The sequence below is a fragment of the Drosophila suzukii genome, chromosome X (genome assembly GCF_043229965.1).
Source record: "Drosophila suzukii chromosome X, CBGP_Dsuzu_IsoJpt1.0, whole genome shotgun sequence".
NCBI classification, from domain to species: domain Eukaryota; kingdom Metazoa; phylum Arthropoda; class Insecta; order Diptera; family Drosophilidae; genus Drosophila; species Drosophila suzukii.
Window position 1 is genome coordinate 154,443 of NC_092084.1, and position 20,119 is coordinate 174,561.

The window sequence follows — 20,119 nt, forward strand, 5'->3', positions numbered from 1 at the left end:
GCTCAGAATAGGAACCCAATACTGCACTTCTATAATCCATAACCTGAGTAATTGGACACTGATTTAGAAGTGTGATACCTCTATGAGTTTGCGCTTAAGTTCCCTAATAATCTACATTAAAGCAACTCCTAAAAACTAGGGTCATAATCTGAGTCCATTTTTACTGTACTGTATTGTAATTGTTATGACTTGGGTAATCGGATATAGATTTAGAAGCGGGATACCTCTATGAACTGTGGAATGAAAAAAATTTTCTTTGTTTTGTTTTTCTCAATTAACATTATAAATTTATTTTATGGAAACAGAATAGAGCTAAAATCTCTCCGACCACCTTTAAAACAGTTTTAAACGCGAACAAAGTCGCTGATGCAAATCTAGTGGTAATTAAAAATCAACATGAAACTCAACTTCGATTCCCCCACAACACCACTTTATAAAAAACCGAAATATATAATTTAACTTCACTTCAGTCTTAACTTCATTTCTGCAAGAATTTACTCAGTTTATGCCTCTTGGCGGACGACAAGAGAAATGCGCTTATTGACATGAAATGGCGACGCATACATTTTTCAGCTTCAATTTCGGTCTTGCAGGAGACGTCGCATCCTATCCGCTCCACCGATTGGTCCTCTTTTTAAGCTAAGTCCACCTGCTGTCGGACAACGCATAAGCACAGTTCCCATAACTCTAACTATTAAAAGTGGACTTTGACGAGACGGGGCGAATCGAAGTGGGGTTTAAAGGATAATCCAGGAAATGACTTTATTCTATTACCAAGGCCAAGAATAGAGTGTCCGTTATAGGACCTATGTGTCCTAAGTGAATATAATTAAATGTCTTAATGTGGCTGGCAAGCTAATTCTATAGAATCAGAATGCATTTTCGGTCATTAAGATATTATATGCATATAAATGATAAAGCAGTCATTTAGTTTTATTAGGGGTACATTTATAACTACATTGGAGAACTATAAGACTCTTAAATATTTTTGTAATACCAAAATACGCAAAAGCCAGAAAAATAAATTAGACAATACTGCGATGGGACACTCTCTTGATTATCATTTCCAAGCCCCTACGTTTTTTTCTTGCCTTTATCTGTTGTCTTTTTATGGATATCGTTGGTTTCACCGCCGGCAACCACGCGCCATGACAGCCACGTCTTTTGGTCCGACACCCCCTGGCCGTCGGCTTTCTTATAGTTGCGTAGGCGAGTTTAGTTCTCATTAAAAGCGTTAATCGTCGATATCCCCTTGTCTTTGTGTCGGGTTTATGTGTCTATCCATTCCAGAGAAAAAAAAACGTTAAATATCAATTTAATACTCGCAGGTCAAATGTAATTACAATTTAATAAAACGTTTTTTTCCAACAAAACAAAATGCTTTTACTGAATAGCTCAGCAGTTCTTTCCTACTTTTAATATTATGCTCATACAATTTATTTTCAGTTAATCACACTTATCATGCTTACAGCATATAAATTAAAGTTGTACCTATATTCAAATATCTGATTAATATCCCAAACCAAAACCAAATTTTCATTAAATATTGTTTTTCGACCAAAAAGGTCTTTATATCAAATAAATTTTTCTTTCTGTGTATCTGCCAGGCAGTGGTGCGTGTTCACCTTTGTTTCTGTAGTTGGAAACACTTTACTTTAAACTCAGTGGCCCGCAATGATAGAAGATGATGGTGGGCAAAAAGCGATTTGCATAAATTTCAAACAATGATAGTCAGGATCCGCAGCCATGTCCATGTCAGAAAATAAAGATCCGCTTTGTGATGAAGCGCCTGTCATCGCTCCGGGGTGAAAGGCGAGAGATACACTTAATTACATTTTTTATTACACAAATTTTGCTTTTGTGTCGATAATGTTATGCTTATTATCAGCAGGAGCTGCAAAAGTGGGCGGCCAGGCACTAAATCGCTGCATCAGCGTCTCTGTCCTAGCCAGGTGTGTGTTGTCCTCCGCCTCCAACTCCTTCGCTATCACCTTGAGGCCGACCCATAAACACGGAAATTAAAAAGGATGCCAACGCAGCAGAGTTCTACCCGCCCTTCTCGGAGTCCATAACTTGGTCGTCGTACTGTGCTGCAATTTTTAACCAATTGAGATAATTTATATAATTTGCATATGATACATAATAATACATAATTGTTTAACCCATAAAAAAGTGTTTGAGTACGCTGTTCAGAAGCTTACTTATAATACAAAAGATACGATTTGCAAACATTTTTTAGCAAACTAAAAAATAATTTTCAACAGCTTTCTTTTTTTCCAGTTTTAATTTTTAAAAGTTATTAAAAACAGAAATGGAAGCTAGTTTCTATACCCTTGCAGATCGTTCCTGTACAGAGCTTTCCGATTTTTAGAAAAAAAAAAAACTAGTTACATAAATCTTAAGATAATGTTATATTTTAATTCACTACCGTATATGATTACCGAAAGCAAAATATATCGGTCTGTATTGTTTTGACATTAACTATCCGATCTTTTCTAGGGCAGCTATATGATAAAGTAGTTTTAGTTTTTATAATTTTATTGGAAACTCTGGAAGAGCACAAGTTAATATGTCATAAAACATACACAAGCTATTTTTTTTTGCTTAGAAACGGACAGACGGACGGACAGACGAATATGGCTTAATCGTCTCGTCTAGTGATGCTGATTAAGAATGACTGAAATCATAATTCCTTCTGCAAGGATATACAATTATGTGACTAAAATGTTATATATTTTCAAAATTTGTCTAGAGAAGCAGAGACTAAAATCTATTTTACACACGTTACTCGTGCAGTAAAAGGGTATACTAGATTCGTCGGAAAGTATGTAACAGGTAGAAGGAAGCGTTTCTGACCCTATAAAGTACATACATTCTTGATAAGGATCACCAGCCGAGACGATCCAGCCATGTCCGGCTATCCGCCTGTCCGTCCGTGTGAACGCTAAGATCTCGGAAACTTGCTCAGCGCAAGCTTGTTTAAGCAGGGTGTCACGCCCATTCAAGCGCCCATAACGCTAAAACCCACAAATATTTAAAATTTTTGAAAAATGTAAGATATTGTTTTGACTGTCAAAGTTTAACTACATGCCAAAAATGATTTAAATCGAATTTCTCATTAAAAATATATTAGGAAATATTGTGTGTAATGTTGGAAACCCGTCACTTTGCTTATTTGATAGTCGATGACATGGACTATAGCGTTCGCTCTGGTTCTCTAATAATAACTTGCCCACAATATATTAAAACATTAGTAATTCGCATTGATTTTAGGCATTTTAAAATCATGCTTGATTTTTTAACCTTTGTAATTACATACATTTATAAAATTCTAGGTTTTAAAATTTGTATGTCTACAAATTTTTCTAAAAGCTTTTGTTGTACAATGACATTCTAAAACGACATTTAAAAAAAACTAATTTTTTACAAATCTCTCGAAACCTTCTTTAGGTAATGGTTACGGCCTAAGCTGCAAGGGTATGCCACTTTTGGCTTACAGAAGCTAGCTTTCTTTCTTGATGTTTTTCATTTCGTTTTGGATCTCGCTTTTTTTACTTTTCTCGCCTATTTTCGGTCCGCATCACAATGCGTTCGGAAGTTTCAGCTTAATATGCAGAAAATTTCATTGAAGTTGATCCAATTCCCTTTGGCCATGGAGTCTTTTCGCTTCTTCCCATTTTCCCCTTTTTCTGCGTCCTCGCCAAAAGTTGTCACTTGATAGTTGGCTTTCATCAATCACGTTAATTGTTCAGTCTCATTTTTTTAAAGTTTCTAATCAGCATTTCTTGGCATTGAAGATTACGTTCAGCGATTACGCCGATCCGGCAATCTCTATATATAGTTTCGGATCTGTAAACTGACATTAACTGCTTTCTGATGTTATGTTATACAAAACAGGAATGCAATATTTTTAGCTTATTAGTATTACCAGATGCCAACAACAGTGTGATCTTATTTCGAAGTATTTGTCATATATAAACCCCAAGATAACTCTATTTTTGTTAATTTAAGAACTATTATCGTTGTTCTACAAAATATTGTTCAATTTATTAAAATCAATTAGGAAGATTTCTCAAACAGCTATCAGAGCTTAGATAATGTGGAACTTCTGTTGCACTAACCTCAACAAAACAATCTGTATCGCTATTTTTCTTTTGCACAACCTAAGATGCTTTCAGCCACAGACTTTACGCCACGTAGTGCAAAAAATTATTGCCAATTCCCCAGGCAAGTACCAAACCGCAACCAAAACTAATGCGGCCCTCACATCTAAAACACAGAATCGAGAGCAACAATTGTGGGGACTGGCTCGCTGACATGCAACGTCCTTCCTCCTCGTCTTTCCACCGTGTCCGAACACCTGACGTGCAATCAATTTAACAGGCATGTGGCGGAGAATAGGGATCCTGGCCAAATGAGTTTCAATCATGAGAACGACACAATACCGGAAGCCCAGTTCCCACTACTCGCCTTTCCACCCTGCAAGCGTGAGCCATAAAAAATTTAAGCAATGCGGCATTTTACACCTTCGTCCGGATTAGAAGGAGAAGCAGATTTCGGCATGCAGGTCTGGGCTCTTGGAAGCTAAAGCCATCAGGATAGCAATCAAAAGCAATGATTGTTGCTCATAAAACGAAACGGTTATGTTTATCTGGCTTGTGCCCAGAAGCGGACATATACATATACACACACTTACAGCGGGGCCATGGGGGAAGTCGGCTAATGGAATGCGATGGGAGCGCAACTCTCGGCGAGCCTTTGCCTAAGTAAAAGAAATGAGAGCGCCAAGTAAATATTAAATGACCGAGCGCGCTTGCCCTTTCACTCACTCCAGTTGAGCTAATGGAAATCACCCCACCCACTCCGCCCTCAGCCAACTTTGCCCACTGAACGAAACGATTCTGTTGTGCTTACTTTTTGAACAAGTGCAAATGTTTTTCAGAACTTTTTATTTAATTTAATTTCACTATTATTACGATTTTATTTTCTGCCGCTTTTTGCGCATTCTTTTCTGCTGTTGGCTTTTTATTTTTGGTTCATTTCAGCTAACAACGAAATGACTTAATAAAAGAGCTTCCTTGGACCTTATGATAATTGTGCCAGGGAGTATTCCATAATTGCCATTCCAAGCCTTTACCCTTTGCCCGTCAAATTCCGCTGCATAGTATGGTCACGTTATTAGTTTAAAATTAAAGGTTCTTGCAAATTGACTCGAGTCTTCAATTTATAACTTTGAAGAGTACTAACGGAAACATGACTGCTATTACCGAAAAACTACCTGAGTGTCGACCAAGACTCGGACAAGACTGCACTTTTTTTCCCCGCACAGGAAAAGATTTATAAGTAATTATAATAATTTTGATGAAATTCAGTAGCAATTCTATCTAGATACGTCTTGAATCACGTCTACATGCAAGAGTCCTACCATTACCCGTCCCACCCTTCTCTGGAGTGCATGAGTTGGTTGTCGCACTGTGTTGCAACCAGTGTGTTGAACCAATTGAGATAATTGAATAATTCACATGTGATACATAACTGTCCAACCCACTTGTATATGTTCGCTATCATATTTTTCCAGACTTTATGCTTCGGAAAGTTTTGAATATTGGGAGACTTTTATCCAGAGTAATTGGCTCCATTCTCTCGTTTTCGATTTGAAAAAATTTCCAAAGAGAAAAATATGCCGAAGAAATTGACCATGTGCATATCAAATTGTAGATTTTATTCTCTGTGCACATTCAGTTTAAATTTTTTAGTAACTTAACAAATTCGAATATTTTTTTATGAAAATTACGTGACCCTGTCAAAACAGGCTTTTAACGGTGTCTATATTGCATCGTAATATGGTCACAACGAATCGTAAAATCAATTCTAGTTGATTGAGGGGTGTCACATACCCCCACCATAAAGCTGCTGGCCCCCGAAAACCAAAAAGAAACCAAAACAAACAAAGCTTAAATGTTATGAAAATTGAAAATGAAACAGAACACGCCGAGCTGGAGTTTTTGGAATGAGTTTTCAAGTTTGGGCTTGGGGCTGTACGGATAAGGCCGGGGAACCGAACTGACTCAGTCGGAAAACGCTCCAACTCAATGCAATTTGCAGCGAAGAAAAAAGCACCGACACCGAAAAAAAGCGTTGAAGCAAACAGAAAACCGTCGAGGAATTAAACGTGCAGACATGTGCGGCGCCAGTAAGCGATAGTAAGTTAGTGCTCTCCCACTCCCACGGGTTGCACTTGGTTTACGTGGTTGGATGGGATGGGATGGATGGAGGCCAGGGTCTAACTTTGGCAAGCGCTTACGCAATGTATTGTTTGATCCAAAAGCGGACAGTGGGCTAAAGAGCAGAGGAGGCGAGACAAATGGCTTTGCCCGGGTGGCAACTGGCTGACAGGTGAGGAACGTGGCTCCAGTTCCATCTATAACTCCAGCTCCAAAGGGGACAGCTTCGCAAAAGCACTGGGAAATAACGCAGAAAGCTTACCGTGGTGCTGTGGGTAGGGCGCCAAGAGTAGTCGTACAAATTTACATAAGGCAAATGAAGCAGAAATGGAGAAGTAAGGGAGAACGGAATATTGCCTTGCCTTGACCAAAAAGATAAATACTTCAATTTGCGCGAAATGTTTTCCGACAAAAGCGAAATATGTAAATGGGTGTGCGTTGAAAAATGTAAGATAAATACAAAATTTAAAAAGTTTAGAAACCCATGGTGCTCTTAGCTGTCCCTTTAATGAAGACATTTATTTGAATGGCATGATTTGGAGCCGTTTCGCTTCGAGTCTGTAGTGCTTTGGTGTCGTGTTTGCTTGGTGTCCTACAACACTGTTGCACATCCTTTTATCTTGCCTGCCACACGTCAAGGCTCATTGACAGGCCCATATGTCAGAAATTGATTCGTTGCAGCCACCTTAGCGTCCTAGCATCCTAACATCATGGCATCCGAATACTCGACAGCCTGGAGAGCAGAAACTGAGATACCAAAAACCAAATTACGTGCGACAATTGTACGGCAGGATGAAGGATCTGACCGGAGTGGAGGATGGCGACAGAACCCTGTGATGAAGCACTTCCTCTTACGGCTGTCAAGCTTTCAGATACGATTTGTTTTGGGGTCTCAACTGCATCCGCAATTTGTTTGTTTTCTCGTGTTTTGGCAAATGCATCCGACGCACATCTGATAGGTGACATAGGTGAAGGGGGTTCACCTATGTCACCTATGAGTCCCTAAGCGGGTTTTATGTAATGAATGTTAAAAATTTTAAAACGATAAATTGATAAATGCAGACAGCTCAACAAAACTGTGACTGGCCAGTTTTTTTTAAGGGTTAACTTCCCTCCTAACAGACGGAAATAGCTAGATCGGCTTGGCTAATGAGAACAAAGGAGATATATACCTTATAGGGGCAGAAAACCTTTCTTCTATAGAAGGTATACCTGTTACAATATACAATATATCCGTTTACTCTACATGTATCGTGTATTGACAAGCGCATTTCGATTTCGATCGATTAAATTAAAAACCTACATTGTCTTGTAGTCGACTTGAGGCTGCTTTAGCTGGGCTGCAAGTTACTCATCTGCTGGCACTGAGCATCTACCAACGCAGAAATCTTTTAACCGCTGTCGTACAGCGTCAAGTTCTTTTCACCTGGTAAATCTCTTTTACGAGTATGTTTTGTTGCGGGTGTTTTATCCAAGAGCTTAAAGTGTAAAGTCTTTTAAATTGTGTACTGACAGCTACACCGCTTACCGCAAGAGTACCCCTCGCCAAGACAACGAAATGAAAGAAAACCGAAAAAAAATTAAAAGAATGACACAAAAGACGAAAGAAAACATGTCATGTATTTTATTTTTTGGCAGTATTTTTAATAAGGAAACATTTAAATTTCGATCTTTCATTTCAATGTTTTCCATTTATTTCCTGTTTTCCTCTTTATATGACAATTTTATAAAGGCACACGAGGTGGGAGGAGAGACTACAAAGTGCTGCAAAATAAACCGAAACACAAATGTAAACAACAATTAAATGTTCACTAAGCCAACAATAAACAAGAAGAAAAGCTTGAGGAGGGAAAGTAACCATAAGGATATACCCTCTTGTGTGTACGCTTTGGACGAGGCAAAGAGGCGGGCCGGGTATTTATGGAAGCGTATAAGGACCGAACTGGAGAACATACTTACTGACATCTGGTGGTTCGTTATTTGTTACTCGCACAATTCAAGGGATACTTGCATGACAAAACCGACCAACGGAGTAGAAACCCAGAAATAGTCCTGAGTAAACTTTACAGTTTTTAAGGAATCTAATTTGCAGTTTGTCTTGTTCCGCTTATAAAAAGATCAAACAATTAACTTAATCTTAAAATAAAAGCTTTATCTAATCTGGGATTGAGCTGGCCAGTTTCTTCCTTTAAGTCCATTCCCAAATGAAACAACCTTGAAAAGGGAACTTCCAACTAATCCATCTTCAATTGTCTCGTAACTGAGTCTAAAGTTTGATCCCTTCGACAAATGCTTCAACATAAGTCAGAACAGTTAAATGTGGCCACGATAATTATTTAATTAAACTCTTTAAATATTTAACTATGTATGTATACAGACAAAAAACTGACTTATGACTACTAACTTTTTCATACTATTTTTGATGCATTCCCATCAGTAGAAAAAGTAACTGTCTTAATTGATAATAACAGTATTTCGTTGAACCAATGCCCAGGGTCATACTAAGTATTTCATTGCCATTGTTCCCCTTCGCCTGGTCACACCGGCAATTTGTCCCCAACTGCAGCACGTAGCAAACAGCAAACGTGGTCGCATCACTGCACAAATCCAATCATTGGCATTATTTTGTTGCAACACACGGAATCCCGGTTTCCCCCTGCGTGTATGTCGGGGGTTCTTAACTTATTTTGTGGTATCATTAACCTTTAAACTTGGATGCAAGCAAGCGAGCGAACTGTGTGCAGAAATTGTAAACTTTTACACTCGCCAAAGTTTTCCGCAGCGGCAAACTTTTTAGACCGACGCACACGAAAGGAGAACGAAGGCCAGATACACCCAAGTAAAACGTAAAATTTTTAACTTTATTTTCGATTTTCGTTTCCCGCAAAAATGGTATTTGCAGACCAAAAACTTAATTTGCGCCACAAAAAAAAAACGGAAGAGGAGAGCGCTGCCGCAATGGAAAAGGCAAACTTCTGCCCCGCTTTACCCACTTTACTTCAGCCATTTCTTTTTTAATGCAATCAAGCGGAAATTGATACGTCACCGCCAGCGAAAGCTGAACCACCCTCTCGCCACCAAACAAAAGTGTTGCCAAATTGCCGCAAATAAAATTGCTGATATGGAAATTGTATGGGGACTTTTTTGCTTTTACACACGGCACGAATTTTTAGTCTTTCCCGGAGAAATTGAAAAGGTGTTTCTATTCTCAAATCAGAGTCCTGACAAAAATGCGGAAATCTTTTTCTTAGACTTTTCTCTCCACTCATTGGACTGTTTGACTATCCGCTCTTATAAAGGATCACACTGGTAAAGAAGTCATGTGTCATTTTAGTTTTTCAAATTGTTCTTCGTAGTAAGGTCACACTAGACTAGGGCATGTCATATTTCCATTGGAAAATGCCGCACAAGGCGCTCCAGGATTTTTTACAGACCCACAAATCCCTGCAGATTAGCTGCCCCATTTTCATGTGCAAGTTCCGTGATTTTGAGTCAAAAAAGCTAGCTTATCGGCTCTTTCTGAGAGAAAGAATAGGCAACAGAAAAGAATGATCAAATTAAAGTTTGCCCATCAATGCGGCTTACAGGCATGGAGTTCCAGCTTATCGGAGGAAAACTATGACCACAAGCCAAATCCCATCTCTATTCCCATTTTCTGGCCAACTCAAAACGCACATCAATTTGAAACTTAATCTAGCCACACAAATAAGCCGCACCAAAATTTAAGACCCAAAACAAATGGCTGGGGTTTTGAACTAGACCCCTCCTTTAAACCCCCTCCATTGTAGCCGTGTTGTATGCAAACAATTTACGGCCCAAATGGCTAGCCAGCGCCAGAAGAAGAAGATGAAGTAAAGGACGGGACACTAAAGGGCTTGGAGACGAAAGAAGTTGTATTGAGAGGGGGAATGAATAGCAGTGACAAGAGGGAGAAGCAGGAATTCCGAATGAAAAACTAGGCGGTGCCTCATTCATAAAACTAAAAGTGAAATACAAGGAATACAAGGAAATGAAAATGCAAGCAATAGTTGCTCCAACAAGGATAATTGAAATTCACCACAGAGCAGCCGACTAAAAAATGTCGGCACTTCTGGAATAGAAAACGTACCACTTAAAGTCCATCAACTGAAAAGAAAATAAACTACAAATTGAATTGGAAATAAAAACACTCCGACAGGATTTCGCAACGCCTTAACAGATTTGTTAGGAGCTTTCCAATACTTCTTGTTCGCCACTGTTATACACTGAAAAAGAAAGGAGACATTCTATTTCATTTACTACCGTATATGTTTACCGAAAACAAAATATAACAGTTTTTAATAAAATATTTTTTGATCATTCCTATGGGAGCTATAGTATATAGTTGTCTGATCCCGGTCGATCCTACTTATATACTACATGCAATAGAAATACGACTTTGTGGAAGGTTTCATCCCGATAGCTTTAAAGCTGAGAGACAAATTTGCGTAGAAACGGACAGACGGACATGGCTAGATCCACTCGTCTAGTGGTGCTGATCAAGAATATATACAGTTTTTGGGGTCGGATACGTACTTTAGATCAAAGGGCGCCGGACCCGAGAACTATATTCTATAGCCCCCTAAAAATGATCACAAAAATTTCACTTGGCAAGGGTATTTAAACTTCGACTTTCAAATGAAAATCATGAGCATAATTTGTTTTCTGCATAATATTCCGTCAAGTTGCTGCAAGAAGTTTTGTCAGCAAGCCAAATATTATATTGAGAAAATTGTGGAAACTTTGAACCGTGGAATGAAGATGAAGATGAATACTTTAACATAAAGGCATTGAACTTTTGAGTGGCAATTACTTCCAGCGAGGAGTGGAGCCACTTGGTCTCGTCTAACGGCCCACAATTAAGTTAATTAGTATGAAGAAGGTAGTCGAGGTCCTTTGTTTTGTGTTATCTAGTGCTGCTGTTTGTGCAACTAAGTTGATTGCGCCTATGAATATGCAGTACTTTGCTGTGATTATTGCGCTCTTTTCGTTGTGGCATATCTTTCTCTTTCATTTTCTCCTTGTACCTAACAGTATGCACTAATTGTTATTCTTCGGCTGTCTTTGTTGTGCTTATCTTAAATCGCGTTTGGGATAAACTGAGTTGGGTCTGGGCTCGGTATAGTTGGACTACTTGAGACGCTATCAACTGCTAATTGCCTTGGGATATCTCGCCACAGTCGTTTTAATGCGTTCATCAAATTCATTACACTCTTTACAAAAACCTTTGTTTTAGAATGTTATTTAAAGGAGAAAGGTCTCCCCGACAGTATCACTATCATCGTATCACAAGTTAGTCTTGATTCTACTATTCCCTAATGCTTCCCGTTAGCAATCGGCATATCTTATCTTTGGGTTTTGGTCTATTTATCCAATCCATTTTATCCCTCAGGAGCGTTGACGTGAGCAAACGTCTTTTGTCTAACTAGCTGAGCATCCGTTTTGGCAATGTGTGGCATTGTTAATCTTTAACCGGAGTTCTAATCCGTGCGTCATGATTGAAAGCACCTGTAAAAACATTGGGTGGCTGCTTTTGCTTCTGCTCCTTCCTTGTGGAGTGGAAAGGCAAAGTCAGCAGAGGATGAGGGGGCGGAACAAGAGAATGAATGGGAAAAGCACATCGCACATGATGCGACGACGACATCGTCTAATCTGATTGCCCTGGTGTACTTGCCTTGTGCCAATTTGTGTCAATTTAGATGGTACCCAAGCAGGAACATTGCCTCTTAAAGATGCCTTCAACTTTGCTGCCTAGCTGCTAATTAGTTCAGTCAAGTGGGGATGCTGCAGGTGCAGGTGCAACATCCGCCCTTGGCACATTATCCGTAATGAGCAGCCGCCGCCAGCAGTGGTGGAATAGCCTTTTAATGACTCCGCAGGCTGTACCTTGCAAAAGCAAGTTTACAAAGGTGTTACTATGGTTGCACACATACAATTTATACGTATAATAGTTTCGATCTGTAAGAAGTTGTACACTGTACATATACATACAATTTTCTAAAGTCTAGGAAAAACGAAGGAGAAGAGAAAGTCGACAAGCCTCTAAACCAAGAGAGCAATTTATGCGTTTATGTAAACATGAAATATTCGAAATTGATCTTGGTATTTTGTTCTTTATCTGCGTAAAAATGCTTTCACCATATTTACCATGAAGATTGTATAAAACCAATTGTCTCTTCCGATATTTCTCTGTGTAACCAGGGAATGAAAATTAGCAGACGGAAAAGCGAGGTGCCTCTGCCGCTGAGTGGACTCAATGATGGGTTCTACCTTCCACGTGTGTTTGTGACAAGATAATGACACACCTTAACCCATGTTAACCTACTTTTTCATGTTATGGTTATTTTTGTAGTGCTTGTTGTTCTTTCCACTTGACCCAAAGCCAAAAAAAAGTAAAGCGCAAGGAAAATGAAGAGTGTGGAGGGGACGGTGCGAATGGGCCTGACTTTATGCTATTGACATGAATTTAGCAGTAACAGTCGCAGACGGACCGCTTTTTCTTTTTTCCACTTTCGCACAGCTTAGTTGTTTTACCCGTCATATAAAGCAATACTCTAATTTCTTGCATGGGGACAAGCGCACGTTTTTAAAGCTTAATGCTTGGCAATTAATATGAAACTCCATTAAGCGAGTCATCTCGAGCAAGGAAAGTACCAAAGTAGACGGAAATACACGCTAATCACGCACCAGTTACTATTTCTTAATTATGAACTATGCAAAAACGCAGCAGTCAAGGGCCAAGGAGAACCAAGCAATTGTAGTATAGTCGTTTGTTGGTTTTGTCATCGCTCGTTTCCCTATTCCTCCTCACTCTGCCTCACTTTTATTATATTTCTATTCAAAATTTTTTTGCCGTAATTTAATAGACCGTAATGCCAGGCAGTTAGCGAGTAAGATATGGGAATATGTATCTCCAAATCTACTTCTACTGCGAAGAAATTTGAAAAAAATATATAGCGAATTTTTGAATATTTTTGTTGCATTTTTAGTTTTTTATAAAAAGAATTCTGCATACAACAGCACGACATTTTGTTTTCCATTTGTGTGTAATTTGCAGTTCTTAATTAGCAGTTCATCGATGTGTGCAAGGGTCTTCCCTATAGCCGCTAAATGGGAAGCTACCGACTGCTGCCCTAGAATCTTAATACCAACTTTATACCTTTTATAGTTTCCGAACTCTTAGCGTTCATACGGACAGACGATCATGACTAAATTGACTCGACGAATAGCTCTTGTTACATACTTTCCAATAAATACAATACACCACTTTACTCTGCGAATAGGACATACAAATGTTTAAAAAAATTAGTATGTAGTAAAAAGTAAAATTGAATCATGTTCAAATTTTAGAACCATTGAAAACATTTTCGCGTTCAACATTAAAGCATTTTATTGTCCTTGAAAGTATTAGACTTTAGAAATATTTAAAATCCACAGCAAGAGTATTCGGAACTGCAGCATTTTTGCATCTTTAGTGTTGGGCTGGGGTGGATGAAAAGGGCGCAGCATCCGTTATGCAAATGTTATCCCATTGAATTTGATGGCCGCGCATAAATGTAATTATAATGTGCATCCTATACAGAAACAAACATAAATGCATAAGTACATAAATGCGCGTGTATATAAACAGTAGATTACGTAATGCCGATGCAGTGAATATGATATTATGTATTATGCATAATGCATGATCGCATTCCTTACCCCACGCCAAACGCGCGACATTTAATTTTAATTAATTTTGTCATTTGCTTTTTACATGATGATGATGATGATGATGGGTTTACGGGAAACGCGAGTTCGGGGAGCTATTGATAATCCATCCACTTGCGAATTCTACTGTGGAAGCAGCTGTGAAGTGGATTGTGGGGCGTGGACTTGTGGATAGTATCTTGGTGGGTATTATTTGGAACCCTGCCATTTCATTAGTGCTGCGTATTCAGGCATCGGGCGAGGACTGCAAGCCGAGTGGTGACAATGTTTCTGGGCTTTTTGGTGGATTTTTTTAACTGTCGACGCTTCGGTGTCGATTGTATGATGGAGTTTCCATCCACTCCCTCAATTGAAGAAGCGCCGACCAACACTGTAAAGGTCCAACTTCCGTCACCGCTGCCCGTGACTTTTGAAATTATCCGGAGTCCCTGGGCTCTCGAACAAGAGTGCAATGATGGCCTCGATGGTTTCGATGATCCCCGACTCCCGGAGCTTATCATATGATTCAAACCAAAGCCCGCCGCTCGTTTCCATTCCGCTTCATTTGGTTTAATTAAAACTCTTTTTGCCATAATCCAATTAAGTCCAAAGGCAAAAACCAAATGACAACAAATGGCATAATGGCCAGACAACAAAAACGCCGGCAAAAAAAAGAATAACTCAACAAAACTCAAACAAAGCACAGCTGAGAAAAATAAACTGAACAAAACATGCCATGCAATAAAATTCAATTCCAACAAATTTTTAATTAACTTTTTGCAATCAAAACCAGAACCAAATGAGGAGACAACAAACATATGAGTGCATTCAATAAAAACGGACGTAATAACAAAAAAATTTATTACGATGGGGTAAATTGGTATGGGATTATTTGTTTGTACTATGTTATGTTAGTACAAGTCAAGAAACACAATAAGCCGAAAATGTTTAAGTTCTACGTATACAAATATAGTATTTAATTGCTTTAAACCTTATTACACATGCTTGATTCTTAACTAACTGACAGGATTTATTTTATTTATATATTAAATTTATATATTTATGTATACATATATATATTTAATCAAACAAATTACTCAAACATTAAGCAAGAGTCACAAAGCCTTTAGGCTTGTATACAAAGTGTACATATGGAATAAACATCAACAATATAATCAGGCAGGGTATTGCCTAAACTGTTGCGGTTAAACTGTTATACGCTCAAATGAATCAAGTGTTGTTTTGTTGATGAGATGCTAGGTCATATTACGTTTATTCGCGTAACTCTTCAGTTTATAATTTCTTTGGAATACCTTTGTCGGATTCTCGGTGTATAGCAGCTGGGCCTTTAAAAATATTGTAAGCTCATTTAAGTCTCTGAAATTTCCAATCGGTGAAAAGGAACCCTTTTAGGCCCTTCACCACAGCTATTACTACCCATAAAAATTTGCGTATCCCCTCTCATCCCCGCTATACTCACATATATATTCATGTATGTCACAATGGAGAAAACAAGAACTTTTAACGCGGCATTTGCTAGAAACTTCGCAGCAACCCAAAAAAAGACACCGAAACCGACTAATGGCCAAAGTCACCTCCTTTGCGAACAGGGGTTTTGGGAGCTTGCTGCACCCATTGTGAGCCATTTGTTGGCGGGTATTGCATTCGTGGCTGCGAAATTACATTTTCTACTTGATTCCTCCGTTGTTCCCGTTTTTGTCACGACTACAACTGTATGGCAACTTTGTAAAACTTGTTTGTTAAAGTATGAAGTGTCTGAAAAACAGTTCCGCCCCCAGCAATTAATGCCAAATGTTTCTGCTTAGAGCCGCCGACTGTTGTTCGGTTTTCTTCCAATTAACTCCCAATTGGCAGGCCAAAACGTCTATTATTAAACAGGTGTGCGGGTATGTATAGATGGTGCAGGGGAAATCCGGTAAAACCTAGGCAATCTTTTCACGCACGCAACTTAAGCCCAACTTTCTTTCAAGCTTTTCGTATAATCCATACTTTTGGCCACCTTTTGCAGCACAGTATACTAAAAAAATGTTACAGTTTTCTTAAGCAGTTAGGGCTAGCGAGCCGTGGCATACCACTATCGCATTTTTTTTAGAAAAATTTATTAACAAGAGTCACTGAAGCTTCCACTAGCTTAGTAATTTTTCATTTGATTTCCAAAAATATATTTCATACCAGTTATTCAATTTTACTTTTTTTTTTAAATAAAATTCCAAGTTTAAATGCCATTTGATATGATTTACGATTTAAGATTTGATTGCCCTACAACTGACCGGGAATATTTCTGGCCGAAACAAATGCTGCGGGCACATCGGTAGGACTTCTGAAAATCTGATCGTAGCGTTCCAGGGCTTCGTGAGAGACCCGTACGGCTCGTGATGGGGTCCAAATGCATCCTTTCAAAGGAGGCGCAGCTGGAAGAGTAAGTGAAAGTGCCTGTTGCTGCGCTACGGATTTATTTTCCTCCTTGTGAAGGACATGCACCCTTTGGATCTGTTGCTGCAGATCCCATCGGGAATCGGGAGCTTCATCGTCGACATCCCCGTTATGCCGCTGATGGGATATGGTAGTTGCGTCCGCATCCGAATTGCACTGGGCCCTTATGCAGGCAAATAAGTTGCTCAGATTAGTGCACATAATTTTCGCTTCTGGGCGAGTTTGTCGAAGTTCCTCCTCTCTTATAGTGATCCCTCTCTATCCAACAGCTGTTTTGAGCCAACGGGGTGACGCAGCCATTCTGCGCCTCTTACTCAACAGATGACCATTGTGTGGAAGCATTTTAAACAGCAGCGCCCAAAATCAGAGGTATCAGTCTTTTGCTACAACTTTTGAACATTCTCTATCATCGTACTGCATAAAGTTAATTTATATGTGCAAGTATTGAATACAGCTTCAAAACCTTTTCTGTAGTTCGATTATTAAAGCCGTTAACAGCTTACCATAGATTGTTTCCGACTTGAATTTATAAAGTCATACCAACCTTTTCATTCCAAACAAGTCAAGCTGACGCTCTGGAAGCTTCGAGCCACTTCCGCAAGCTCCATTCATCATCGATGTGGCTCAGTAGACAGGAGGAGTCTTCTTCATATTTCGCACAACAATTTGACAGCCATCAATCAATGGGCGCCACACCTCCCCCATGGATGAGTGGCCACTTGAATGGCTTAAAAGGCGGAAATTAATGCATTTAAGGCATTTAAAACGCCTTTGCGGCGTTTAACCAGCTTACTCTGCGTGTATTCTCCTCTAGTTTCCTTGGGGCACTTGGTGATTAATTGGAGAGGAATTCTTTGAAGGCTCTTCACTATGACCGGATTTTAACCTTTGTTGATGGCGGGTCATTAAGCTCTTAAAACGGAATAAGCGACGAGGGGGACAGTGTACCATTTTTTTAAACATTAAAATAATGGCAGGTGCATGAATATTGATCCCAGCGTCATGAATTGTATTAGCCGGAGACCTTTATCCATTTTAACCGCAAATTGTGTGTCACTTCCCAGGATTGATTCATTGGGGAATGGAATGGTTGATGGAGGGAGTGAATGATTTTCCGGGGAGCTAAGAATGGATGGAGAAACCTTCCAAAAAGGACATAAGAACCTCGAAAGCGCACTACTGGCGCCATCGACGCTTCAAATGCAATTCACCACACCAAAAAATACTGGGAAGTTTCCTTTAGTATGATAGGTGTCCCCGCTAAGGTTACCATCTGCACTGGTAGTTGTATAAGCTATGCAAGTTAAATGTAAACAAGCCACAGGTGAAATAAAATTGAACAAGAGAAAACGCTATAGTCGGTGGCCTTCACCATAAGAAACCCGTTACTCAGCATTCATACGGACAGACGGACATGGCTAGATCGACTCGGATAGTGATCCTGATCACTACCTTCCTTCTACCTGTTACATACTTTCCGACGAATATAAAATAAGGGCAGTAGCACAACTATTGTTTTGACATTTTACAAATATTTTGACGAATTGACAAACCAAGAACCCGTTTGCCTGTAATTGTGGTTCAAAAAAATAGCAAAACGAATTTTCAAACTTTAAGGACCTTTTTCTCAGAATCCTTGCGTTGCGGAATTTTTTGGTGAACACATATCAAAGCGAATACGATTTTCTAGCAGCCATCGAGATAACTTAACAAAAGTCAAATTCTTTAACACAGTGCAATTATAAATGTAGGTGAGAGCGAGGTAAAAAAATTGGTCATAACAGCATTAAATAAAAGGAATCGAAATAAAAATAGAGTAATTTTTATTTATCTGTTATTTTGTCTATAACTTGTTCATACCCATAGCTACAATAACAACGGCGAGTATTTTAATTGAGCCGTTTAACCGTTAGGGCTAACAAGGATGAGTTTTAACCAAGCTTTTTTATTTTTCTTCCTACTTGCAGCTTACAGATCTGGAGCAACGCGTAATTGAAGCGGAAGAACGAGCCGATGAAGCCGAAGATAAGGTAAGTCATTGAGTAACTGAGGGCACCCGCATCCTCATCGTATTAGCGGCAAAACTTAAATAAGGATAAACAAGCTTATATCCAGTTTACGCTAGACAGAGACCGCAGCACAATTTTATGGGTTAAGTCCATTTTACCAAAGCGTTTTTTTTGTGTGAAGGCGGAGGCGTTTTTGGAAAGCATGGTTGTCCAACAGCTGGGGCGCACGATGTGTACCACGCCAACAGAAATGCCTTGGAATTTTAATTTAATTATAATTTGAAACAGAGTATCGGATAGTCGAGACATACTCCTTCTTGTTACACCCGTTACTCGTAATCTACAAGGATATTGTTTTCGACGCCCAGGTAGATGGAAGCGTACGAAGAACCGACCCTATTGAGTATATATATTTTTGATCATGATCACTAGCCAAGTAGATCTAGTCATGCCCATCTGCCTGTCTATCTGTCCGTCCGTATGAACGCTGATATCTTGGAAACTATAACAGCTAGAAAGTTTGGATTAAGCATGTAGATAAGTGTATTTCAGCAGAGTGCAACGCCCACTCTAACGCCCAAAAACGGACTTAAACTGTGACACCCACATTTACATTATACATTTCATTTTATTCCGGTTGTTAAATTGTTGAAATTAGACCATAAGTTAATAAGTAATGCCTTACGCCAGTATCTAGCAAGAACATCGTCAAGAACATAACGTCACAGCTAGCAGATGAAAGTGAGAGCGTAACATAAAAAATGTTAACTAGATAAAACTGTAAGCATCAGTGTTTCTTCCCCTCTACTCGAATGTATAGGTATATTTATTATAAAGTTGGTAAGCTGAGTAACCGGTGTCTAATAGTCGAGGCACTCTACTATAGCGTTCTTTCTTGTTTTTTTGACTGCTTATATTATCTGTGCTTGGGAAGGGGATACTGGTGGTACAGAGAGTGCTCGATATGAAACACCTAAATCGACTTCCGCTCAGTACCCCCGTAGCACCCATTGCTCTCCGGAAATACACATTAATGCAGGCTTGCGTTGGAGTTCGTGCCGTTGCAAACGGAGCGGAGCTTTGCCAGACTCCCTTATCGCTAGGCACAAAACTACCCCCGACAGCACAAAGGACACAGGCATAAGCTGTTCCCCTTCCTCATTACTAGACTACGCCCAAGCTCCTTACACTTACGTTTTCAATATCAAATGCGCATTGTTTGCATGAACAAGTTTCCGGAGGCTTTTTTCTTTGCCTAACGCAACACTCTTAAAACAAGCGAAACGCAAATGTGATGCACTGTTCGATGAAACGACCAATTACCTTTATTGTCCAAAATAGCATTTTGTGGGATTGGCATGCCATTGGAATTACTTTACAACTCCGCCTAAAAGTGTGTCCTAAAAAAGTAGTCATTTATTGCATTAATTCTAATACAATGGACTTCCCAATTCATAATATGTATATTGGTCTATGCTTTTAAAGACCTTTATAAGTGATTTCATAATCTGAACTAACTTCATAATACTAAACTACGTACATAATATCAGTTGTGGTTTTTATAAATCATTTTTCAACTTGTTCATTTCTTCCAGTACTCTGGGTTTATCTCTCTGAGCTACCGTTGTCAGGCTCCGGATTACCGGAGAGAGCAGATCCCAGGACCGTAATGTAAACCTCAGAATAGAAAACGGAAAAGCGAGCCTAACCACTGTGACAAATTGA

At 39.2% G+C, this 20,119-nt stretch overlaps 3 protein-coding genes across 15 annotated transcripts in view; 2 read left to right on the forward strand and 1 right to left on the reverse strand.

Annotated features, from left to right (window-relative positions):
• The window catches only part of LOC108015121 (uncharacterized protein CG43867), a 147,454-nt gene that overhangs the window by 101,918 nt on the left and 25,417 nt on the right, over nucleotides 1-20,119 (forward strand). For all 13 annotated transcript variants that reach the window (XR_010654794.2, XM_017081371.4, XM_065867880.2 and 10 more), the window contains one exon: nucleotides 18,353-18,415. Coding sequence is in view for 12 of the 13 variants with exons in the window: in XM_017081371.4 (XP_016936860.3) it covers nucleotides 18,353-18,415 (63 nt within the window). In the remaining variant the exon portion in view is untranslated. The remainder of the gene's footprint in view (nucleotides 1-18,352; nucleotides 18,416-20,119) is intronic.
• Nucleotides 14,173-14,877, forward strand: LOC108015127 (uncharacterized). The gene has a single exon (XM_017081388.4). It carries the CDS (start codon nucleotides 14,217-14,219, stop codon nucleotides 14,454-14,456), a length of 240 nt encoding a protein of 79 aa, XP_016936877.1. The 5' UTR covers nucleotides 14,173-14,216; the 3' UTR covers nucleotides 14,457-14,877.
• Nucleotides 16,014-16,586, reverse strand: LOC108015126 (uncharacterized). Its single transcript, XM_017081387.4, has one exon. It carries the CDS (start codon nucleotides 16,584-16,586, stop codon nucleotides 16,212-16,214), a length of 375 nt encoding a protein of 124 aa, XP_016936876.2. The 3' UTR covers nucleotides 16,014-16,211.